The 26,652-nt window shown below is 39.1% G+C and overlaps 1 protein-coding gene and 1 long non-coding RNA gene across 9 annotated transcripts in view; one reads left to right on the top strand and one right to left on the bottom strand.

Moving 5' to 3' along the window:
• Upp2 (uridine phosphorylase 2) overlaps positions 1 to 26,652 on the top strand; it is a 50,406-nt gene that overhangs the window by 4,548 nt on the left and 19,206 nt on the right. For 7 of the 8 annotated variants that reach the window (XM_013518725.1, XM_013518721.1, XM_013518724.1 and 4 more), the window contains 5 exons: positions 9,898 to 10,015; positions 16,874 to 17,032; positions 19,618 to 19,732; positions 23,062 to 23,271; positions 25,399 to 25,545. In XM_013518725.1, the coding sequence (XP_013374179.1) occupies positions 9,898 to 10,015; positions 16,874 to 17,032; positions 19,618 to 19,732; positions 23,062 to 23,271; positions 25,399 to 25,545 (749 nt within the window). Of the gene's footprint in view, positions 1 to 9,897; positions 10,016 to 16,873; positions 17,033 to 18,088; positions 18,238 to 19,617; positions 19,733 to 23,061; positions 23,272 to 25,398; positions 25,546 to 26,652 lie in introns of those variants that run through there. The other variant, XM_013518727.1, reaches the window with a different exon arrangement.
• On the bottom strand, positions 11,585 to 14,824 carry LOC106149556. The gene is made up of 3 exons (XR_001235815.1): positions 14,418 to 14,824; positions 14,130 to 14,178; positions 11,585 to 13,435 (listed from the first exon to the last, which is right to left on the bottom strand). It is a non-coding gene; the product is annotated as an uncharacterized LOC106149556 (long non-coding RNA).

Below are 26,652 nucleotides of genomic sequence, written 5' to 3'. Positions count from 1 at the left end.
ATTTTTATATCTTCTTGATTCATCTTTGGTAATTCACATGTATCTAGGAATCTGTCCATTTCTTCTGCATTTTCCATCATATTAAAATGTAAGTTTTCAAAGTAGATATAGATGATATTCTGGATTTCTACAGGGCCCATTGTGATTTCACCCTTTGCATTCCTAATTGCATGAATTTGAGTCTTCTTTTTTTTTCTTTTGATAAGGTTAGATGAAAGTTTGTTAATTTTATTTAATCTTTCAAGGAATCAACTCTTTGATTCATTGATTATTTATATTGTTTTTCTAATCTCTAGTGTACTAATTTCTGCTCTGATCTTTATAATTTTCTCCTTTATATGAGCATTTCTTTAGCCTGCTCTTCTTTTTCTAGAAGTTTGTGGTTCACCATTAAGTTGTTTATTTGTGCTTGCTCTGTTTTCCTGATATGGGTAGTCACTGCTATAAATTTCCCTCTTAGGACTGCTTTCATTGTGTCCCATAAGTTTCTGTATGTTGTACTGTCATTATCATTTAATTGTAGAAACTGTCTAATTTCTTCTTTAATTGCATCTGGGACCCATTGGTTGTTCAGGAGGGTACTATTTAATTTCCATGTGTTTATAAAGTTCTGGTTTCTTTGCCCATTGATTTCCAATGTCATTGCACTATGGTCTGATAATGCATGGGATAATTTTAATTTTAATATATTTTGTATAATTAAGCATATTCTATGAGCTAGTATGCAGTCTGTTTTGGAGAATGTCCCAAGTGCAGCTGAAAAGAATGTGTATTCTGATGTTGTGGGGTGGAACACTCTGAAGACATCTACTAAGTCCATTTGTTCAAAAGTTTGGTTCAGTTCTAATATTTCTTTGTTGTTTTTTTTTTGTCTAGTTGGTCTGCATTTTTAGGGTGGGGCATCCCCTAATACAGTGAATCCTCCCAATATAATTGCATTAGTGCTTATTTGATATTTCATGCCCGTTAATATTTGGTTTATATCATTGTGTGTTCTGGTATTTGTTTCATATATATTTATGATTGTTACCTCTTCCTCTTGGATTGTTCTCTTTACAAGAATGTAATGTCTATCTTTATCTCTTTTAATCAGTTTTAGCTTGAAGTTCACTTTGTCTGAAAATAGAACAACTACCCCTTCTTTTTTCTGGGTTCCTGTCACATGAAGTATTGTTTTCCATTCTTTGACTTTCAGTCTATGAATTTCTTTTTGAATTAAATGCATTTCTTGTATATAGCATATTGTTGGATTTTGCTTCTTGACCCATTCTTCCAGTCTATGTCTTTTTATTGTTAATGAGATCATTAACAGTGATGATTATAACTGATATGTATTGACTTATCCTTGTCATGTTATTTTCCTGTTATTGTCCTCTCCTTTCCCTCCTTCTATTTAATTGCTTGCCTTGCCTGGTAGAATCCTTTTGTTGGAGTTCATGGAGTTGTAGCCCTTGTTATCTCTTTCTAGAATGTCCTTCAAATCATGTTGGAATGCTGGTTTGGTGGTCATATATTTGCTCAGATGTTCTTTGTCATGGAAGTATCTTATTTCTCCATCATTTTTGAAAGATACTTTTGCAGGGTACATCAATCCTAGTTGAAGGCTATTTTTCTTTAAAACTTGATACACTTCACTCCAAGCTGTCTTTAACTTTGGGGGTTTGTGCTGAGAAGTCAGCTGTGATTTTTATGAGCTTTCCTTTATAGATGATTTGCTTCTTTGCCATAACAGCTTTGAAGATTTCATTTCTGTGTTGAATTCCTGGAATGTTGACTATGAGATGCCTGGTTGTGGATTTTTTTTATGGCTAATTAGATTTCTATATGCCTCACTTAACTGTATGTCCAATTCTTTTTCTTTACCAGTGCAGTTTTCTACATACCAACTGTGAACAGTTTTTTTATATCATTTGCACTATCTCCTGCTTTTTTATTAACTCCAGTAAATCTTGTTATTCTTCTTAATCTTAAGCTATTCTTGATCTTAAATTATTCTTCTGTGCCTCATCTCACAGCTGCTGTGTTAACTTCTCATTGTCACTTGCTATTTTTAAGAAATTTTTCTATTCATGATCACTAACCACAAGACTGTTTTCTATATCTGACACCCTGTCCTCACATTGGCTTAATCTGCCATTAATCTACCACCTTATTCTCCTGGATATCTGCTTGAAACTGCCTTATGAGTTCCATTTCTTTCCTATGAGTTCCATTTCCTTTCTTTCCTATGCTGATCATTCATAGCCACTCTGAATTCTGAGCTCAACCAGCATCTCTCCAAAATGGTTCCCGGCCAATTTCTCTCTGGCACATAATTTTCTTAAGCTCCTCTATTTTATTGTCTTTGTTTGCTGTAGATTCACTAAGCTTGGTTTTCAGTGTGGGCAACATCTCTGCAGTTATCTGAAAAATTATTTTGATTTAATTTTTTTCTAGAACCTCATTCAATTGCTTTGCTGTTACCATTTCAGAGAGGCCAAGTGGGTAGCTCTCAGATTGTCCCACCTCATTGCCCCTTGGATTTGCCTTTGGTGAACTGGATGTCTGGGGTTTTATCTTGTTTGTCTTCTCATTTTCTTTTTTTAGTTTAAGTCCTGGGGTGATGTTTGTAAATTGCCTATGGGGGTTGCTTTATTGCTAGTGAGGAACCCTTAGGAAATGACTACTTCTCTGACTAATCTTCCAGTGTAGCTGGTTTTGGGGTTTTTAGTCTGTTACAAGATCCTACCTCTTCAATTTGTTAGTAATGAGAAATTGCTGCCTGTTTGGTTCAGCCCCTGCTCCTTTGGCACTGTGCCACAGTATTTTCTGTGACCCTTAGTCAATCTCAGTCTTGGGATACCAGCAAGAACAATTATTTAGAGAATTATGTCACTTTTAGTTACAATGGTACCAATGATAATAAGCTTCAAACACAGCCTAGAAAATAACAAACTGAGCTAACCATTAATTTTCCACCTTTAACCATATTAACTAGATTTGTGGTTATATAACAAAATCTAAAACAAACCAGAAAATTGTATGCAGTATACAAGTCCTTAATATGCCAATTTTGCCCTCAGAGGTTAAAATTTAAAATGGGTTAGGGAGAAAATAAAAGTGGAAAAAGAGGAAGAGATTAGAAGTAAGGCTGGAGGACAAAGGGGCATCCCACTAACTTTGAGCAACTGGTGCAGAAGACTGGATGGAAGTAAAGAGAGAAGGAATAAATAAAAAGAAGAACAGAACAGAACCACAACCACAAAAAGGCTAGAAACCATGTTCACACTCATATAAAAACAGGATCAAGCAATGATATATAAAAACACAAAATCACAACATCAACCAAAAAGGAAAAAAGAAGCAAAGAGAGAGAAAACAAAAAAAGAATAAAAGAAAAAAGTCCACTTCCAGGTTTGCCTCTGCTGTCACTGGTGAACATGTGGAGACAGAATCCCGATCCATGTTGATTTATCCTAATAAGCCAGAAATAGCTTTTTGGAAGGATAGTGGATAATCTCAGAAAGCCTGCACCTTCTGGCAGAGACCAGATTCATTTGGCCTGCAGACATCAATGTACCTTCTACAGGCCTGAACCCACCTGGGAGCCACTAGAAGGAGCTGGCAGCCACTCTGAATTCTGAGCTCAACCAGCATCTCTCCAAAATGGTTCCCGGCCAATTTCTCTCTGGCACAGGACAACTGAGCCCTCAGCACTTACCTCCAGCTTGCACAGTCCTTCATGTCTACTGCTCCCTCCACTGCTGTGCCCCTCCATGGAGGCCTCTGGGGTTGCCAGTACTCACTGTGTGTGCACAGGAATTACTCACTCTGTGTGCACAAGAATTACTCCTCTTGTGCAGTGAGTCATGTTTCAGGGAGAAGGCTTTCTGCCAGCTACCTGCTTCTTCTTCCTTGAAGTTTCTCTCTTCGCTCTCTCTAGTTCATGCCTCATATCCATCCTGGGTCCAGGAGACCCATTTCCCTCCTCCTTGTCTTCCTCATACTGCTGTATTGCAGCATCTGGATGGTGACTCTAAGAGAGGCTCTTTCTCTGCTGTTTACCACTCTGCCATCTTGGTCCTCTCCATATACATTACTATTAATAATGGTTATTATACAGTACCATAGATCACTAAAACTTATTCCTCCAATCTAACAGAGACTTTGTTCCATTTGATCAATATTTTCCTTTTCCCCATCCTTCTCCCTCCTTTTTGCCCTAATATAAACCTTTTGCCTCTCTATTTCTATGAGATAAATTGTTTTTTGATTGCATGTACAAAAGAAATCTTATGATATTTGTCTTTCTGTGCCTGGATTATTTCACTTAACATAATGTCTTCTAGTTCCACTCATATTGTGATAAATAAAGAATTTTCTCATTTTTGGAGGCAGAACGGTATTCTGTTTTGTATATCTACATTATTTTCTTTATCCATTCATGCACTGAAGGACACTTAGATTGATTTTGTAGCTTTGCTATTCTGAGTAAGGTTGAAATCAATTTGGGAGCTTGTATTTCTCCTTGACATACTGATTTCAGTTTTTTTAAATGTATACCTAGAAGTGGGATTTCTGGATCTTATGGTCTTTCTAATTTTAGGTTTTTTGTTTATTGGTTTGTTTTTTGCAAAGCCTCCATTCTATTTTCCTCAGTGGCTGAACTAATTTACATTCCCATTAACAGTATACAAATATTCTTTTGTGTGCTCATCTTCACCAGTTGCCCTTTCTTTCTAGGGATTGAACCTAGGCCTTGTGGATGCCAACAAATATTCTGCTACTAAGCTTCATCCCCAGACCTTTTTTTACCCTTTTTTTTTTTTAGTGGTGCTGGGGATCCAACCCAGAGCCTTGTACCTGCAAGGCAAGAGCTCTGCTTTCTACTGAGCTACTTTCCCAGCATATGCCTGGCCCTTTTTACTTTTTTATTTTGAGGCGGGGTCTCACTCATTTGTCCAGGCTGGCCTTGGATTTCCATCCTTCTGAATCAGCCTCGTAAAAAGACAAGATTATAGATGTTGCACCACCATGCCCAGCACACTGATCTTTTTGATGATAGCCAGACTAACAGGAATGAAGTGATAGGTTGTTGTGGTTTAAATTTGCATTTTTATAATGATTAGTGATGTTTAATATTTTAAAATGTACCTTTTGGGCATTTGTGTCTCCTTGAAAAATGTCTGTTCAGGAGACTTTTGTCTGTCTTTTAATTGGGCTGTTTTCTTGCTATTTAGTTTTGGAGCTCCTCATACATTTTGCCTATTACCTCCTCATCAGATGCACAGTTTGCATGTATTTTCTCCCAACCCTTGGGTTGTTTCTTTACTCTGTTAACTGCGTTCTCTGCTGTGTAGAAGCCCTTTGATATTATATAATTTGTTTTTTTAAAAAAATTTTGTCACCTGTGTTTTTAGAATCTCTAATAACTTTAAAATTTTTTCTCTTAAATCTTTTATCTATTTTGAGTTGATTTTGGTGAGATAGGATACAATTTCATTCTTCTACATGTGAATGTCTAGCTTTCTCAACACTATTTATTAGAGAGACTATCCTTTCCCTATTATGCGTTTTTTATATCTTTATTGAATATTAATTGATCATAAATTTGGAGGTTTATTTCTAGACTTTCTATCCTGTTTCACTGATCAATGTGTCTGTTTTAACCACACTGTTTTGATTATAATAACTCTATTTCAAAATATATTTTGAAATCAAAGATTATGATGCTTCCAGATTTGTTCTTTTAAAGATTCCTCCAAAAAAATTAGAGTTGGTAAAGAAATTCAGTAGTTACTGGTTACAAAACTCAATATGCAGAAATCACTAGTGTTTCTATATACTAACAAACTATGTAAAAAAAAAAATTAAGAAACCAATCCTATTTACAATAGTACCAAAAAGCACAAAAATACTTAGGAGTCAATTTAACCAAGGAGGTGAAAAACATATACACTGAAAACTGTAAAATATTGAAGAAAGAAATTGAGGAAGACACAAACACAGTATACAAAAATACATCCCATTTCATTGTTTAGAAGAATTCATATTATTATAAAATCTATACTACTCAATCTATACTACTAAAAAGTAAATGTGATTTCTGTTAAAATCCCAGTATCATTTTTTCCCACAGAAATAGAACAAACATTTCCAAAATTCATACAGAACCAGAAAAAACTCTAAATAGCCAACAAGTCTAGTTGTTTCCTCTTTTGGTCAGTGATAGAGTGATCATCTTAGAAGTGCTTTTTCATGAGCCAATGGAAAAAGAATTGCCTGTAGACTTCAATGTATTGAAGGAGGAACACTAGACAGCAGGTGGTTTGCATGAAGGAAATCTAAAGAATATCCATTAATTAACAGGAATATTATGACTAAGACAAACGAGTATCATTAATTATTGTGTTGGTTTGAAATCTTCTACGTGAACTTTAGGAAAAGTGGAATAGATCAATAATTTTTTTAAAACACCAAGGACTCAGTCTCTTTGACCAATTGAATCAGAAACTAGAGATGGGGCTCAGCTATCCATACTGTTTAGAGTCCCTCTGGTGATTCTGATGTGTAACTAGTGTTTAGAATCACTACAGTAGATGAGTGAGACTCTTTTATAGGACTATGATTTGTAGATTCAGCTGAGAATTCAAAGGAAAATCTCTAGATCATGAAAATAGTTCAGGGAGAGTGAAATAGAAAGTGTAATTGAGTTTGGAACAGAAAGTGGATAGTAATGTTTTTCAGACTTTAATATGCATGTGAATTACTAGAATTACTAGAGTTTGTTAAAATGCAGATTTTGATTCAGGTCTAGGGTGGAGTCTGAGATTTTGCATTTCTTAGAAGCTCCCCAGGCCCTGTTGCCCTGCTGCTTCTGTGAGGAGGGACTGTGGGTAAATGTCTTCTTGCCTCCCACAGAAGAAGGATGGAAGTGTCCTGCTTTGAGATTTAGATGCCTGTTCTGAAGTAGTAAAGTGGAGCAACATCATGGAATACTTTACTTTTTTTAAACAAGGCATGACCCACTAAGAATGTTACTTCTAATGTTTTCGAGGAAGAAATTAATAGCATTTTGTTCTACTTTTTGAGCAGTTAAATTTACATTAAATAGGATTTAAGATTTAGGGATTAAAGAAAGATACACAAGACAGCTTGTAGCAAGAAATTTGCAATCTTTCTGGGGAGACAGAAAATTAACTGTATTACAATGTGCAACACTAACAGCATTAGCATGAAACACATGCCTTAGGAACAGAGTGAGGGAAAACATAATATTGACTGGGGAGGGAAGATGCCTGGAAAAGGATAGGATTCTGATAGGTAAAATAGGAAAAGGAAGAGGGAAGGACATTTTAGGAAGAAAGGCTTAAAGGAGAGTTCTACACATCAGATAATCTGGAAAGATTTCAGAACTACCTTTAGATAGACTAAATTAATTTGAACATGGTCACTCCTGCTGTTAAAAAATCTCCTTAGTAATTTGAATGCACAGTCAAGGTGAGAGTTACTGAAGATATATAAAGTCACAAGGCTTGTTAAGATATTTTATAATATTTCAAGGATGGGAACAAAAAATAAAGACATCCCACATGATTCTTGGCAGAGACATGCAGACCCATGGTGGTATGGGGTATATAACTTATTTTCCCTAATAATTAGAGTAGTATATAGTTAGTATTGAAATAACCAAAGGCTGTGGAGAAAGTGCTTTATAAATATGAATTAGACTGAATTAGGACCTGTTGCATAGCAGTAGCTGCTGCCTTCTTTCGATAGTTTTTAACAAACAAGAGAGGAAAGATAGGCAGTTCAGGTAGCAGTACCTTGATGGGGGTCTGGGCTGGGGTGGTGGCCTTTTGTGGAAAAGAGGTGATGAATTTGCATGGTTGGTAGAGTTTTCAAAGGCAGTACTATTCAGAGTGTATCCCACAGACCAGCAACATTAACACAGTGAGCAGTTGTTAGAAAAGAAAAAATATTACACCCAGCCTGCTGAGTCAGGATTTCTGGAAGAGGAGTTGTTCAGATAATTGTTAGGCACAATAATTTAAAAAGTACTGGTCTGTGGAGCTGAAAGATTCTAGAGGATTCGTAGGCTACATATCTAAGTACACGGAGACACAGAGATATACAAAACTCCATGGAAAGCTGAGAAGTAGGACAAGAAGTATGCAGAGAGGCAGAGAAATGTCTCCTGCGCAGGACACAGGGAAACCGTAGGAGCGTAAGCCTATGAGAGATGCAGTACTGTGCAGTGGGGGCTGCTAGGGAGCTGCCAGCCACAGGCTGAGGCTGAGAAGGTGCACCCAGGGTTTCCGGGAGTGAACAGGCGGCCACTGAGCCACACTGTCACAAATGCCAGGTTGACACTGAGAACAGCTATAAGGTTTTCCAGCGATGGTTCCTTCTTTATGGCAAGCATGTCTTGCCATTGGTTCTTCTGCAGCCTGTTCTGCATTTTCTGGTATCTAGTGGAATTGACAGTACAGTTTCTGTACTGAAGAATACTCCTCATCTTCCTTTCTGTTTGTAAGGTTCACTTACTTATTGCAACAGGTTTGTATTCTTCTGGTTTCCTATGTTTGTCTTTCACTTTGTCCTTCCCCTTTTAAGCTCTTTAGCCACATTTTTTCTTTCATACTGCATTTTGAGCATTTCTTTTTTCATACTTCATTTTGAGCATTTCTTTTCTTAATTCTAAATCTTTGTTTCTCCAGAACTATTTGGCCATTAATTCTTTTTTTTTTTTTTTTTGCTCCTGTTATACTCTGATTCAGTCTCTTCATGAACCTATTCATCTCTTCTCTTCTACTTCATCATCCTGCTACATTTAGTCCCCACTAGGGACAAACATCATGTCCCAGTGTGTTGACCAAAACTAATAAGCCCTCCTTGGTCAGGCAAGCTAATGCTGTTTAGGAAATCAGTGGCTTGTGTTCAATGCAAAATAGTTGATTGGTAAGGAGGGGTGTTTACCTCCCATGGTTGTTGACAGAACCAGTACTTTCACCAGAGCCACACCTGGAAGCAGGCAAATCACTTCAGCTCACACTCCCTGGCCACAACTCAATCATGTGACTTCATCTCACTGAAAGGCCACTGGTTTCTCAATGTACTCAGGAGGAAAAAGAATTAGCTTTGATACACACAGAAATGAAAGAACTTTAGCGTTCTTCACCACACTCTCTTTCTGGTCAGTCTCGCTAAGACTATTACTCTTTGGATTAGGAAGCACAATGAGATGGGGAAGCACAATGAGATGCATTACTCAATGTTCACTGCACACCAGGTATATTACAAATACCTAACTCAGAGGTCGGCACAATAAGCTTGCGGAGGAATAGTTTTTACCATAACCAATACACAGGCATGGAAATGAAAGAACAAAGAAAACTTATTCAAGGTTGCACAATCAGAATCTCTGTGCCTGAACTGGTACTGGAACCTGTACAGTCTGACTCCAGAGCTCAGGAGCTTGTATTTAGCAGTCTTCCACGCAGAGAAAGAAGACCAAGAAGGGGAAAATGAACTGAAACAGAGATGACTATTTTGTGATCTACTCAATGTACACTCAGGTTTGTCAACTTCTGTAAGCCTTGACTTCTTCATTTGTAAATCAGATTACTAATGCTCCTTACAGAATACAGTGGTTATGACAGCAAATGAGTTAATGTATTTATTACATGCAGTTGCATGCCACTGAAACATTTTCACGCTTAGTTCTATGCCTGGCACACAGTACTTATATGACAAATATCAGACATTATTACACCATATTTAAATATAAAAGAAGGCTTGTATCAAGTATTTGAGTTAGTGGCAATGAAAGCTGTAGTCTGATATCTGGTATCTTTTGTGTACTTTCTCCCAAAATTCCCTTATAGCCTCTTTAGGGTGTGTGTGTTTTTTTTCTAGGAAAAGTTTTGTTCATGTTAAGAATCCTTACTTGGATACGATGGATGAAGACATCCTCTATCACTTGGATTTAGGCACAAAAACACACAATCTACCAGAAATGTTTGGGGATGTTAAGGTAAGACTGTTTCTAACTGTAGGAAAATGATTGAGTTTCTTTTGCTAATGTTTCCCTTACTTTCCCAAAATAAACTTCACACCCTTGGCTAGAAAAATGTCAGAGGTCCCAGTAGGAAGTAAAACTGTACTAGCTCTCTGAAACAGTTTGGAAAGTGAACATCATGCACAATGTTTCCACCCCAACAAGGTAAAGGTTCCCAAACTAGATCCAGCACAAGCATGATTATTTGGCTGCACAGGCTCCTGGAGATAAATGCAGTTTTATTAGCATTACTGCTGGGTGCTCAGACTTCATTATGTTTTAACAGATTCAGTTCAGTACTTAATGTCCACATTCACTGTGGAACCTCACTAATTCTCATTTTATTACATCATAAAAGAATTCAACAAAGCTAACAATACCATATTATTCTACTTCTTGAAAATAATCATTGTACAATATTTCATATTGATTTTTTTAACTTCATAAGAAAATTGTTCATATAATACTGCCAAGAAAATTGGATTTTTCTATAATTTACCTCATCTTATATATTTGAATGATCCAAACAATTCATGTTCATTAAGATAATATAAAAAAGAATAATGATTTTTTAAAAAACACATCTCATAGTCCCACACCAAAACAAATAGATTATCCATCCATTTCTTTTCTTTCAATATTTTTAATGAGTATATTTTAAAATAGTTGTAAATGGTATAACTTTGTATCCTATATTTTTCATTGAATTTTATGACATTAATATTTTCTCGTGTTACTACATTTTCTTTGAAACACATTGTTCAAGGAGATAAAGTGGCTGTGCCAAGCGCCTGCCTGGCAAGCATGAGGTTGTGAGTTTGATTCCCGGTACCGGAAAAAAACTAAAACAAACAAACAAACAATTAAAAAAGTGGCTGTGCCATAAATTGCAAAGCCTATTATCAAGTTTCATGTTAAAATATTTTGCTTTATAAACAAGACCTAAGTGACCATTTTTGTTCCTAAGGATTTTGCACATTTAGGCCTGTTTAGCATGATTCACAGAAATGATCAAAGAGAATGAAGTGTTAAAGAAAAAATAAATTGCCAAACGCCTATACATATTTACACCCCATCAGTGGAAAGCTGTACAGTTTTCAACCTTTTTTCCCCCTCTTTTAGCAATTATAATAATACAAATAAAGTTTTCATATCTGCTATCTCATTAAATTGTCACATTAAGTCTTTGATGTGGGGTGAGCTGATCTTGACCTGTTTTATAAAGCAAGGAAATTGAGTCCAGAGAGGTTAAAGTCATACTGTGGCGGGGCAGAGCTGGGACACAGTCCACATTCCTCCATGTTCAGTGTAGGGTTCTTGCTTATTGCACTAGGAAGCATTTTTGAGTTACAGTAAACCCAAACAGTCCATTAATCAAATGGAAGAGGGGCAAAGAGGTTAGGAAGAAGAAAAGAAGGAGGAGGAGAAGGGAAGGAAGGAATGGGAAGGAAAGGAGAAAAAGGAAAAAAAAAAAAGAAGAAATAGACCTATGATGCTCATTACCAGTAGGTGCCCAGTTTCCTCCTCCCTTTCTCCTACAGAGTGGTGAGCAGGGCTGCGGGAAGAATCCTGACAGCAGACGCCTGGCCCTTTCTCCATCGCCCGCCAGACTACTGCTCCTTGCCTTCATGTAGCCTCCACTGTCTTCTGCTCTACCTTCTCCCTACACTGTTTCTGATGCTTATGCTCCAAGAGTCGTTGATCAAGTTGCCTCATAGCTGTTTTCCCATGGTAATCTAGGGATTATCTTGATGAATAAAATGCTCAGCATAACCTAAAAACTCAATTATGCATGTAGCTCATAAGTTAGAGAGACTTAGGGTATATTTTTAAGATGGATTATGTTCTTTTTTTTTTAACGTCTGTCTCTCCTCTACCACCTGTGGAGTGGCTTCTGCTTCTCTGACTCTGTGCAGTATCCGCAAATGTATACCATTCAGTCTCCACAGTTTCTACAGAGCTGTTATCTCCTCTTTCTACATAAGGAAACTGGGGTTCAAACAAATACATAGCAGTATACAAAATCATTATTTATCTGTTAATAATAAGCACAACACAGCTGGTAAGTGAATGAGTTGGGACTAAATCTTAGGTTTCTCTGATTGAAAAAAGTAATGGTGCTTCCAACATTAAAAAAAAAAAAAAACCACTACATTTTGGTACTTTGTCAATTTCTGACAAATCAATGGGCTTGCTTTAGAGATGAAAATAGTCACACACACACACCCCTCACCTCAGTTACAATCCCAGGACCAAGGCCTTTATTCTCTGTTTCTCTGCCTGACTGGATTTTCATCTGCACTTATTTTCACACTCTGTCAGAACTACTCTCCAGACTTACAAGCTCTCCACCCATCTGATGTGGAACTTCAGCAGATTCATTTTGTGTAAAAGAACGTTCTGTTTACAATCTGTTTTAGCCCTCCAAAGAGCAACTCTACTGATTGGATTATATTGATAGGAGACAAAAGTGTGTGCATGTGTGTGTGTGTGTGTGTGTGTGTGTGTGTGTTTAGAGTGATGAGCAGATGACATGATTTCAAATGGTCAGAACTGGTTGTCTAATCTAAACCAGAATGTTATGGAGGCAGCAGGTAAAATTTTATTTATTTCCACAGATGTTTTTATCAGGACCTAGTCTTCCTTTGGCCACATTCTTCTCTTTAAATGAGAACATTCTAGGTTCAATTTATTACTCCCTTAAATCTCAGGACAGCAATGGCTGGGTACATAATCTATTGTACCTGAAACCTCAGCCTTGTCTTCACAGAAATGATGATGATTATTATCAACATTATTTTCAAAAGGAAGGAGAATTCTGGACATGTAAAGTTTAAACCTGAAAGACTCTGACAATCACCCTTATTTCCTTCATATCTTCACATTACCACCCGCCACTGCAAATCTCAGAGACTTAGCATGATGTACGTTTACTTCTTGCTCCCGTTAAATAGAGAGTAGCCGTTCCTAGTTGATGGATGGCTTTCCTCAAACTGGGCTCTGGAATCCAGCTCCTTCCATCTTGTTGTTTTGTCGCCTCCAAGAAGTGGCTTGCAGTTTCTCCAGGTCCCCATCCAGCAGCAGGAAGAATGAGTTGGGACTCATTCTTAGGGTATATTTTTAAGATGGATTATGTTCTTTTTTTTTTATGTCTGTCTCTCCTTTACCACCTGTGGAGTGGCTTCTGCTTGTCTGACTCTGTGCAGTATCACTTGGATTTAGGCCCCAAAACACATAATCTACCAGAAATGTTTGGGGATGTCAAGGTAAGACTGCTTCAATGTAGAATCACCAGCATACCCTCTTTGGGCACAAACTGCAAGTGGCAAGAATCGCTTCTGCTCATATTCTAGTGGCTGGAACTCAACATATGGCCTCAATGAACTGGAAGGGAGCCTAGGAAGTTAAGATTAACTGGGTCAGTTTTGGCTAATGGCTCATTGGTATCAGCCATACTCACTGGAAAGAATCAAACAACTGAAAAACATGGTGGAGGATCTTGATTAGGAGTTATTAAGAAAAAGGAGTTAATTTTCAAACTTAGAATCCAAATACATCTTTTATAATGTCCTCTGTAAGCATCTTATAAAGTCATTAACTGGGACTCGCTAATCTAGCCCTAGAAACTTCAAGTACCACAAAAAGTCATTACTTTATAAAACTTTGTATAATATGCATTTTGAAAGTGTTTATACTCCTGTGTTACCACACATAATATAAAATATATAAGCTGCATTTATGTATTAGAACAGTACACAATGGCAAAGTTAAGCCTTTAAGATAGTGGGGATATATGAAATTGAGTTTGTTCTGACACTCATCAGGCAAAGTCCATAACATGTTTTTATGGTGCCCTGACTCGCTTCTAATGCATTTCTATCTTCCTTAATAAAACCAGGACAAAGATAAACTTGGGGTCATAAATCCCAGTAATTGCCATTGAAGGTTGATGTTGGTTGGTGGTCCTTTGCCATGTTTTGCTTCTCATTAAAGCAGCTAGACTGAAAATTGTGTCCAGAGGTGATGTTTAGTAAGTCTCGTATAGGAGCAAGCCTTCGAGAACTAAGCTGCTTCTGTCCATGCATCTCACCTTCATGTTTCCAGAAATATGCAGAAATTCCTTTTGATTACAGCAATATCTACAGATCAGAGAAAAATTCAAACCACAAGTTATTCTAACATCTGTTTTGGTTTTATGGTTGGTCCAAACAGTTGTAATTTACATTCAATGGTACCACATAGTGAAGTTATTTTCAAACTACTATATTTTGTTTTAAAAATTAAAGGTCTGCTTCCACTTAGATCTTGAGCCAAAATGTAACTAGCCATACAAACAGAGAAGAAAAATCCAGAAATAATCAATGATTGAAGGACTCACCTGAAATAGTGATCTTATCTGTTTTGCTATCCAGCTTTTATGGCTGAGTTCCATTGCAGTTTGTTACTGGATTAAGGCCCCATCAGAGAAACTCCTAAGAAGCCACAGCAAAGACAATAGTAAGGGTAGATGAAAAGCAGAGAGGCTGGAGGAAAGGATAATTACATTCCATAATTTAAAAGGAGTGTGTGCAGCCCAGGAATTACTGCTAAATAGAAACAGAATGCACCATGTAATCAGACCACCCAATACTTACAGTCATTTTTGTGAATGGGGGTGTATAGGGAGCCCTTTCTAGTCCTCATCAGGGCCCAGGAAGTTTGTGTTTTTAATCCCATGAAACGTTATTGGAATTCTAGTGAGTTAATTCCAATCTACCACTTCCAGTGCAACCCATGGCGAGAATAAAGACACTAAGGCATGTTTGTAGTTATGGGGAGCCAAGGGGTCCTAAGTCCAGCCACAATGATAGCCACCTGGAACAAAGGCCTACGCCCAGGACCAAACACAGATTTTATTCATTTGTAAAGAAGGGAGTGGCTTGAGGATGAGTGACTGTGAGAGTGGCGAGAAATATGTGAGTGCCATGAGCTGGCTAGGTAGGAAGCCTGAAATCACCTCTGCAAATGCAGAGAGAAGCATATGCAGGAAGAGTAATCTATATAACACAATTGAGATAGCCTCTAGTGTTTTGAGGGTTGATGCTTTAGATCTGATGTGTAATCTTTGAAGCCCCAGGAAGTCATAACCTGTATTCCCAAGGCTTGATCCCAGCAGACAGTGTGGAGCATTGGCTCATATATCCCGCCCCATATTGGCTCACTCAAGGGAGAAGCAGGGTCAGGAAAACATACCTGCCATCTCCAAAGATTACCATCAGCACCTCGGCTAGACCATATACGTTGCTTAAAGCCAATTAAAGGGGTAAGGAAAAGTCCTAGCCAGTTTTATACATATTAATACATGGAGATAGGGTCAGGCTCAGCCAAAATGGAGGCAATTTCTCCTCTTTTAAGGAGAGTCACCTAGGTGGTCCTCCACAGGGGTGCTCACTCTGCAACCTTGCTCGGGTAGTTCCTTAGATGGATCGTTATCCCTGTGAAGACCTGTTGGCTTTCTTTTGATCCTTTGCCCGATGTGCTCACATCAGCAGGTACCAACAACCGCCTTTTCCTTACTCTGGATTCACATCAGCTTCATTTGTACTAAACTCTGCAGCACAGAAACAATGAGCAAGTTTAAAAGAAGGACCAGGAAATTGTTGCATAACACAGAAAAATAATAATCACCATTTATGAAATGTGGAGAAGGTGCCCATTTTTATGTGATGTCCTCTGCTATATGCAATCACAATTTACCCAATAAAACCCCCTGAGGGACGATGTGTTTTCCCATTTTGGAGATGGCCTGAGGCGCATAGAGATTACATATGGAGCATTGAGCAAGTTTCTTACTCAGTGAGCAGGACAGGTTCAAAGCCAAGTTTTCCCAGCCTCCCAGGGCAGCCCCTGACCACTCTGTGGCCTTCTCTCTTTGTCTTGGGGCTTCTTCACCCTCTGTGCACCACACTGCTTAGCTTGGGCTCCTGTGTGACTTCGCATCTGATGCCATCTGTGGACTCCACTTCCTCCCGGCTCTGTGACCGTTTGCTGCAGCTCATCTTCTCCAAGGCTGACTCCGGTGCTCACCCAGCTGGCTGCTCATCCCTGCCACCAAAAGGCCGCTCTGCCCCTTTCTCCGGCATCTACTCTGTTGCATGAAGCAGCTGCCAGATTTATTATTGTATTTTATTAGATGAGATTGCAACAACCACCTTAATTTCAGAGATGTTAAATGTGAATAAAACGGAAATAAACAGAAATCACCGGAATGGGTGAAGTACTGCAGTAAAATTCTGATTTATAATAAGGCTTGCTCCATGAGAATTTCTTCTGAATGAGAAGTTGAGAAGTCTTGATATGACTCCTCTATAGTTTAAAATTATCATACAACATTTTAAAATAAAAGTTTATGATGCGGATGTAGAATCAGAAAACACATGTGAAACTGGTGACTCTTCCTTTGTTCTCATATTACTTACGTTCCATATCCTCAGTACTTACATACTAAGCACATATTGTGTTACTCCCCAACACTAGGCTGATTATATTAATTTAAGATGCTGATTGATGTTACTATAAATAAAAAAAACACTAGGAAATATCTCCTTGAACAATGTCAATATTTAGGATGATTGTGTGATTTTCTGTACTAATTTGGTGTATAAAACTTTGCATCTGTTTGCCTTCTTTACTGGTTAATGACGTAAATTAGCTGTTTGTGAACATAACCCATGACATTTCCACATTCTCTTAAGTAAATTAATAGAATATTAGATAAAAACATTACAGGTGAAAGCTGCCCCTGAGTTCTTATTCCAGTTACTATGGAAGGCACTTGTTTATTTGTATTAACAGTTTGTCTGCGTCGGTGGGAGCCCCAACAGAATGAAAGCATTTGCACTGTTCATGCACAAGGAGCTCGGGCCGGTGGAAGGTGGAGAAGATATTGAAGACATCTGTGCTGGAACTGACAGATACTGCATGTTCAAAACTGGCCCTGTGCTGTGCATCAGTGTAAGTGCGCAGTGGTGGCGTATCAGCTGGTCCTTACAGGTTGGAGAACAAAGCGAGGGTTTCTGCATGCAATTCTTCTCCTCCTCCGCTTAGCATTTCAGTTAAACTATGTGCTCAAGTATGATAGCTGTTACCAGAGAAATTTTGGGGGCACAGCATAGCATGCAGTGTTACTTTGTAGTCACCATTTAGCTATTCAAGTTATGAAATAAAACCCTCAAGGCATTCACGCAACCCCCCTTATTTTGTACCTGATTGATGTCCTTCCCCCATCCATCTTCTCTCTCCCTCTTATTCAGGTTTGGGAATGTTGAGTTTTTAGTACATAGGAGCCAATTTTTAGAAGTACTTAAAACAGAGATTTTAAACACTAAAATAAGCTTTCTGAGAAGCTGCTGGTACATTTCCAATAAGCCCTTGTGAATTGTTTGCCCCTCATTTAGAATATGTTAACAGTTCTAGAGACACACACTGTCCTAAGAAAACCCAAAAGTGGCATGATTTGAAGCTTTAGGGAACCTGCAGACCATTTCCTGTAAGTGGTACCCCTTAGGAGGGTATCTGTGTGTACACACCCACACCTTTCCCAGATTGTCTCTGTACAGGGCAAGATTCTGAAGTAATAACTAGGAGCACATCATATGTCTGGATGAGACAGCCCTCCTAATGGATACAGGCAGGCATGTGAAGGGACACAGGGAGCATCCTACAGAGGCATGACAATTCAAGGAGCAGACCCACAGCAAGGACAGTCAGCATGCACTACCACTCAGATTGCCCGCAGCGCTCAGTGGTAGAGTGTGGTGATCATGGCTGGAAGCCTGGGTCAACAAAGGAAAGAGCATACAGAGCTAGTGGAGCAGCCAAGTTGATCTCCCTTTTAGGCCAGGAGGGCCTGAAATGGTTTTTGGGCTCAAGTGAGTTTATCCAATCAATAATTATAGGCCATCTGCATTACTGTAGAAGGAAGCAGAATATCCTCTGATCCTGGCAAATCTTGTCGTGGTAACTTTTGCTGGTTTTTTAGACTATAACCATTTGTCCTTTTGTGCACAGTAAATGGGGGAGAACAAAGAAGCAAGGTTTATTAAAAAAGTAGAACTACCATAAATGTGCAGTAAAACTTCAGAAAGACGTGAAAACAGCAGCAGACTAATCCTCCTATCCTGTCAGGGGAAAGGACGTGAAATGTGTACCATGCCAAGGTGAGCCGATTAAAAATGGCCCTTGCTGGGCAGGCAAAAGATCCCCAGTGGGGACCGTTTGAAAATTCCTCCCCTCTGATAGCTGTCAAGAAGTGTGAATGAGTTTGTGTGTGTGTGGAAGAGAGAGCATAACTTTACCAAGAACATATAAAGTTCATTTGTCATTTTATTACCATATCACAAAATAAGTGATACTCATAAACTTCTCAAGTATCTGATTTAGAAGGAGTCTAATAGGTCAGACAATAATCTATCATCTTAATTTATAGTTGAAGAAATTATCTTTGGTTTATTTACTAGTTGCAGAGCCAGTGCTAACACCCCAAACTCATTAATCTTAAACATACAAATCAATACAGTGTGATGCCTAGCTCCAGGAGGCTTATGATGCATTCACAAATCAGGACATTTTGGATGACCAAAAATGGCAAACCCAGAGGTCCAGAGTTTTCATTGTTTAACATCCTTGATGTGGAGAAGGAAGGAACTTGGATGAAGACATTCTCCACTGGGTACAGCTCCAGTGGTTTTGCCAAGTCTACTCTGTGCCCAAGAGTAGAATTCATAGCAGAGCCATCTGACCCTCTATTCTTACATGAGGAATGAAGTAGTCACCAGTATGAAACCGAGATCCAGTTTTCACCCAAGACAGTATAGAAGATCTTTCTAAAGAATTATTAGAACACAACATAGTCACCATGAGTTGCTGAATCCTCTGAGCTTGTGTTGATCCCTAGTCAGATCACATTGATTCTACTGTTCAAAATACTGAAGAAAACCAGAATTACTGTCATGAGCTGTAGCAATTTAAACTCACCTACATGTTCAGTATAAGCTGCAAATTCTTTGGTGGGAATCTTACTATCTTTCTCCCTAGGACTTTTCAGTGAGCACAGACAATTAACAGTAAGTGGAGAAGGCCACATAAGAACAATGAAATGGTTCTATTATTTCGCTTACTATGTTGGAGAAGCATTGGTAACATGGCAGCCAAAATTATGTTTCCTCCATACTACCTCGGTTGTGCAAAAGCTCTTTACACAGAGTTACTGAAAAGAACCTTATGGTGAGATCAGAAATGGCACTGTCCTGACACTGGTATACCACACCACCCCTACATTCTGCTTTTGACAGTGAGGACTGGGCTCCATTTAACTGGCAGCAAGATGCCTCTTTCTGATCCTCACAGATGGACACATCCATCAGTATGTCATGTAGGCGTCAATTAGAGCTGACTTACGTTTTCCTCAGCGTTGGCAAAGTTTTAATGATTATGTAAATTTATCTGAGGGCTGTTAACTTGTAATGAAGGAAGAAAATATGTCCTGTTCCTGTATCCATTTGTGTGATGTATAATGACTTTCTCTTTTCTTTTGACAGCACGGCATGGGCGTCCCTTCAATTTCCATTATGCTTCACGAACTTATCAAATTACTACATCATGCACGGTGCTGTGACGTTACTATGATCAGGATGGGTACATCAGGGGGAATAGGTGAGACGGATTGATTCCTATCATTAAAACTAGGTGATTCTCACATACATGCTTACGTTCATTCAAAGTACACCAACGTACAGCCCAGCAGAAACCCAGATGGACTCAAAAGCTTTAGGAGGCTGAAACTGAGGAAATGTAAGAAAATCTACCCACATTGCCTTTTTCTTTTCTGTTTTCCTCTGTGGAAATCTGTAGGAAGAGATACTACTGCTTAACTCCCAAATGGTCTCAGAGGTGCATATAGGGATGAGCAGAAGAAGTGCTAGAAAATATTTCGGGGATAAGGTTAAATTCTGAAGTTTGGAAATTTTATGTGACAAAAATAAGTGTTCAAGTGAAGACGTTACAAAGATTCACCTGTTGTATCAGCTAAATAAGCAGAACTCAGAGCTCTCAAGAAACCATTGCTTTTGGCTCATCTCGGTGACTACAACCCTTTCTTGGATATATTTTTGCTCATCAGTACCCCAGAAAGAGACCAGGATGAGCTTTTTAGAGAAGGTCAGGTGATGCTTCCAAACATTTTCCCAGAACCTCCCCAACTCTCCTCTTCTTTGGTGGGTCAGGCAGCTGTCAAGGAACCTTACTTATACCTCTAAATTGTGCTGAGATAAAGTATTGAGGAAACCTTTCCTCCCTCAGCTCTTTCTTACAGAGAAGGTCTTGTCAGGGAGTGATTTTATCATGTCACCAAATGCAAACACAAATAAGCTACTATAATTGGAAAGGTTTGGTTGTCAGAGTGACAAGATTAAATAAATATTATACAAAAGACAGAGTTTGGGAGAGAAATGGCCTTAAAATTATACAACTTTGGAAGAAGAGACCTCAGAAATCTCAAAAAAGGAAAAAAAAAAAAAAAAAAAAAGAGAAATGCTATGTCCAATGACACAGTCACTAAAAATCAGCCATTCTTCAATAAGATAAGGCAGTGATTCAGGATTAAAGTCTGGCCAAGGCCCCTTACACGTGGGAGAAAGAAAATATGTGGATGTCCACTCAGAGTGAAAGGAAAATGTGAGCAATCAGAGTTAGATCAGATCCCTAGACTGTAGTTAACCCAAGAGTACCTCACATAGTCAACAGGGAATAATGCATCTGGGAATGAAATGGATAGCATTGTTATTAAAGTTTCTCATTGTACTTGGGTTGTGGTGTGCAAGTCCTGGTTTTCATAGTGCACACCCTTACATAGCATCATCTGGACTAGTGCAGTTGCCACTTGGTGTTCACGAGTGTCCAGTATGGGTAAGCCACTCTGGTGACCATTCAGCTCATGGTCATGGTCTTTTAGTTCATGGCAACATTATCCATACTGCACACAGACAGAAACAAAATCACAATGAAAGCCTATGAGTAGTGGTAAATTAATCCATGGTGCTGGCGTGAACATCTTCATTTTTAAAGTTATATTCTTATTAGGAACTCTTTGCTTATAAACAGGATGCACTAGGTTGTTTTATTTTAAGCAATATTGCATTTGGAGATGAAAGAGATGCACATGCCTTTGCTGACATCCTCATTCCTTGAAAGAGTGAACACACCTTAACAAGGCACTTGGTAAAATACTATTTTCCCCTTTGAAAAAATTTAACCATGAAATAAATTCTTTAATGCATGTAAATATTAAGGTGGAGCATAAAGGACATCATTTTGGATGCACTCATCTTCAACTTCCTTTTCCGTTGCTTTCCTAGTCGTAGAATAATTTGAACATTTGAGGAAGCCACTCATTTATTAGGTAAGAAGTATCCGATCCATTGAAGCTCTATCTTCAGAAGCCATCTTGGGTCTCTCCTTGGGTCTTCTAAAATATTCTGCAATTAACTCTACTTTGATCAATATTAGAATTTATATCACTCAGGTTTGGATCTGTTACCTACCAGGGATTAGCAAACTTTTCCTGCAAAGGGCTGGATAGTAAATATTTAAGGCTTTGCAGACCCCATGGTTTCTGTCACAACTTCTGAATTCTATACAGTAGATTACAGACAGCAAAGGACAGTATTTAGATGACTATGTGTTACAATAAAACTTTATTTACAAAAACAGTTGGCATTTTGCTTGTGGACTGGAGTTTGCACACCTGTTCTCTATGGCACCTCTATAGAAGCATTTACTCATCCAAAAAAATTCTATTGAGTAACTCCAATGTGACAAGTGCAGTGCTATACCAGGGGTGTTAGGAGTGAGTAGATATTGTTATCATCTTTGTAGAACATGTGTTCTATCAGAGAAATAGAAAAACAAGTATATAACTGTAAAAAGGGAGGTGAGGCATGAGGATCACAAGTTCAAGTCCAGCCTGAGTATCTTAGTGACTTAGCAAGATATTGTCTCAAAATTAAAAAAAATAAAAAACAGTGCTGGTGATGTAGCTAAGCATAAAGGCCCTGGGTTCAATCCCCAGTACCACACACACACACACACACACACACACACACACACACGCATGCACACAAAAGTGCATGAGTGTTAAGACAGAGAGAGTTTAGGGCACTCTAATGATAAGAAATATTTCATTAATTGGGATTTAAATAGAAGTCAGAATGAACCCAAGATTGAGTCACAGGTGGCCTGGGGAAATTTAATGTAACCTGTGTTGCCTCTTATTTTTATTTATTGGCTTGGCTCTCCCTCCAGGGATGCAGGCCTATTGAAGGAAGTGACTGAAGCTGCCACCTGAAAGATGAATGGGTGTTCGTTGAGGAAAAGGTGTTGGGCAGGGTGTGAATGGATTCCAGCCAGGCACGGGAAGAGTTGACAGAACACTGTTTCTCCCATAAGCTAAGTCCCTTAAGTGAGCCAGACTTGGTAGCAAGGAAGGTCAGCCAAGCAGCTTAATTTACATGGAGTCAGGGAGGAGACTGAGCAAATGTGATGAGAATCAGAAAGAAGAGAGGACAGAAAGAGATGCCAAGAAATTATAGTAATCAAGGAGTTGCAGAGAAGATTAAATATCAAGTAGTCACATCACTTTATGAAAGCTACTTGCTGGCAGGCTCATTTAGTTTATTCCTGACCTAGTTTGTTCAAAATTGAGCCTCAAGACTGGTACTAATTTACATGTCCAAGAGTCATGTTTGTCTTGAAATCTAAACCTCATCACTTTGCAAATGGGAATCCAGAAAGACAGCAAATGGAAATGCCTGTTCTGAGTCTTATTTAATTGCATTTGGAAAAGAAAATAACCTTAAAGAAGAAAACAGGGAGAATCTATAGCAATTAGCATTAATTAATGTTGGCAGAATAGGTTATTACTATGTGTCACAAAACCAAACTTTAAATGATATTCCTCTAAATACTTATTTGTTACCATATTGCAGGGATTGCACCCGGGTCTGTTGTAATAACAGACACAGCTGTGGACTCCTTCTTCAAACCTCAATTTGAGCAGGTAATTTTGGACAATGTGGTCACTCGAAGTACTGAACTTGACAAGGAGCTGGCTGAAGAACTATTCAACTGTAGCAAAAAAATTCCCAACTTCCCAGCCCTCATTGGACATACAATGTGTACCTATGATTTTTATGAAGGTGAGAATAATTCATAAATGGTCAATGGAGAAAATCTCCAGCAACTCTGTTATTCAAACCTATACTTTATATTAAAAACTCTACTCTAGAAAATTAATGATTATAAAAGGAACTGCCACAGCCTTTTAACTTATAAAGCATAGTGACATAAATACCTCACAAGCAGCAGAAGAACATGCAGAATGAATTTATATTATTCAATCTTCTAAGAGCAAATCGAATACTAAAATGCAATTAGTGATGTTGACAAAATCTTATCTCTATTCATGCCTTTAACTGAATTGGTGACTCCAGGGGAAGGAACATATACTGATTCTTTGTTTTTGCCATATTCCTGTATCTCAAAAGAATCTAATACTTAAGCAAAGGTGGAGATCAGGACATGGTGGGGGAGTGTTTTGGGAAACAAATCCCACAAGGATGGAATGGTTTCAGCGTTGTGCTTTTATCTCAGTATGAGTAAAAGGTCCTCATACCAAGTTTATAGACAAATTGAGCATGACAGCTAAGCAGCAGCTCTTGTTCCAAGGGATGAGGGGCAAGGAATACAAGCAAACAAACAAATAAAACCATTTGAGGACAGATCCTGCTCATTCCAGAAGAAAGAATTGTCATGGGATTGGTACATGCTGGGGAGAGCACTTAGGAAATCTTTTAGTGTAGTTATGTTCATATCAAAATCATATTATTTCATAACTTCATTATAAATAACTCTGATAATCCCACTGGATCAAACTTCAGGTATTGTTTTGAATTTTTAAAAATATATTGAGATCTGCTATATTATCTATACTTTATATTTTAGGAGAGTGAAGGTGTTTAACCACATATCTGTTATAAAATAGGAGGGGTATTGTATGCGACATGGGTAAAAGCCTCTCTCCTAGGCCATGGGCTGACTGTCCCTTCAGCTGGAGGGTAACCTAGAGAGGTTTTAAGACAGAGCTTGCAAAAAGTAACTTGTGGAGTCAATGTTTGCTTTGACCTGGATAGTATTTTTTTTTAAATGTGAATTATTTTGTCAACATTTGTAATTTCTGCAGATTTCATATGAAAATCCAGATTTTTGGCTTTTTGTAATAGCATAAGGTAACAAAAATATACAATGTGCATAACAGGTCTGGCATGTCCTGGGCCATGTCTGGGCCACACATGCTGGGAGTCAGGTGAGGTTCTTGGCTTCAGACCAGGCCCACCCTGTGCTTGGCTTCTGGAACATATGTTTGAATCAGTGTAAACAACATTCTGTTGGAGGTATTGACAAGCACTGCTAGGGAAAGAGAAAGACTGGGGAGAAGCTGATTGCCAGGGTGGGAACAACCTGAAAGAGAGGTAAGGGAAAGAAGGAAAGAAAGGGGTCAAAATGGATTGCACATAATGGATGATGGTAGAGTGTTAGCAGCCCACCTGCTTCAAGCTGAGCTCTCCTAGGAGTGGGGAGGGGCCAAGGCCTGCTTCTGGGTGTGCACAGGGGACAGAGTAGAACAGCAGGCATTGCTCCACCTCTTCTGTCCCCACCACTTGACTCTGGTGAAATGAGCGATACATGAGAACTGGGCACCATCTAGAGAGGAAAATGTCAGCGCTGGGAGGTGGTCCACAGCCCGAGAGGAGTGTGAAGGGGAGGAGGGAAGGCAGTCCCATCTCCTGCCCTGGTCCTCACTCTCATGATGGCCATGTAGAGAGCTGCAGTGTCCAGACCATCATCCCAGCCCTCAGTTACGTTAGGCACATCACTGAGTTGTGAGGCCTTCTCTCCCAGCGCCTCCACCTGGACCATACCCCAGTCACCAGGGCAGCCTGAGGTTGTCCTCAGAGGACAGCCCAGTTCTCTCAGGAACACCCCTTAGTTCCTGCTGTTCCTGGGCATAGTGCCAGCTGCTGCCACCACTCATTCATTGGTCACTGGTTCCAGAATGGGGCACTCAGCCATGTACTCTGCTCTACATAAGAGAGTGGGGTGGGCACAGTCATGCTCCCCAGTCTTCTGGTAGGAAGACTCAGCAGCCAGCTTTATCTTACCTAAGGAGCAGGCTCAAGCTCGAGACAGCTGTTAGCAAGCCTCCTGGTGATGCCATTGCTGTGGGACATCAGTCAGGTCGCTAAAGGATCTCGGTTCTCTTTTAGGCCAAGGTCGACTTGATGGAGCCCTGTGCTCTTTTTCTAGAGAAAACAAGTTGGATTACTTGACGAGAGCATATAAAGCTGGTGTCAGGAATATTGAAATGGAATCTACAGTATTTGCAGCCATGTGCAGACTCTGCGGTCTAAAAGGTGAGCCCAATGATTTCATTTCCCTTTTTCATGAAGCTACTTCCACTGAGATTAAGGGGTTCAGTTATATATTACTTTGGGTTGAATGCATGCCTTGTACTTATATACAATACACATTATCTCATAATGTTTTCTGAGTGGACAGGACATTATGCCTATTATGCGCATGAGAAAACCAGTCCTCAAGGGTCAAAAGCAAGCTGCCTGAAGGCACCAGCTATTGATGGCGGAGCCAGGCCTCCACAGCAAGTTCAGTTTCTTTATCCTAGTCCTGGAATGTTATCTTCTATTACAATTGAATTTATTGAGACAGGATGCAAATGAGATCATCCTAAAATAGTCCATCAATCATAATTTTAATTAGCTCAGTCAGGGGAGGATGGGAGGAGAAGGTGGCATTTGGGAAAATGCTGCATGGATATCTGGGGAAGAACATTCTGCTAAATGTGAATCTGAGGCCACAGAGTAGGAGGTGCAGGTTATATCAGAAGAACAAAGAAGAGACCAGAGCACTTGAAGGGGCAGGAGTAGTAAAGAATGGAGAACGGTTGGAAGGGCTGCAGACTGTGTCACTGCTCTTTGTGAGGTCTGTGGCTTTCACTCTGTGTGAAACCCTGAGCCTCCCAAGAACTTTGAATGGAGAAGTGATCAGAGTTGGGGAGAACCTAATGGGGCCAGGGAGAAGCAAGGAGAAGAATAAGAAGGCAAATGAGCAGGCCAGTGTGAGGTGATGGCCGGGCATAGCTGAGGAGGTAGTGAGACATAGGTTCTGGAAGCAACCTGAAGATAAATCCAATAAGACTTTTTGATAATTTGATGTGAATTTTGGAAGAAAGCCAGGAGTTCAGAATGGCTCCTGTGTTTACAAGCAGAACTGCTGGAAGGATGAGGTTATAATTGGAACAGAAAAAAACTGGTGAGGACTTAGGCATAGTGACATGCAAACAGAGGCCAGGCAAGTAGGTAGATTTAGGAATCTGGAGTTCAGGTGAGAGTTTGGACTGAAGGAATAAAATTGTAAACTGAAACATATGTTTGGCATTTAGAACCATGCATTGAGTGAGATGACAAGGAGGATGCATGCAGAAGACACTGATAAGCACAGGT

The sequence above is a fragment of the Chinchilla lanigera genome, unplaced genomic scaffold (assembly GCF_000276665.1).
Source record: "Chinchilla lanigera isolate Chin_1 unplaced genomic scaffold, ChiLan1.0 scaffold00048, whole genome shotgun sequence".
Lineage (NCBI taxonomy): Eukaryota > Metazoa > Chordata > Mammalia > Rodentia > Chinchillidae > Chinchilla > Chinchilla lanigera.
This window is presented reverse-complemented; position numbering and strand designations above follow the sequence as displayed.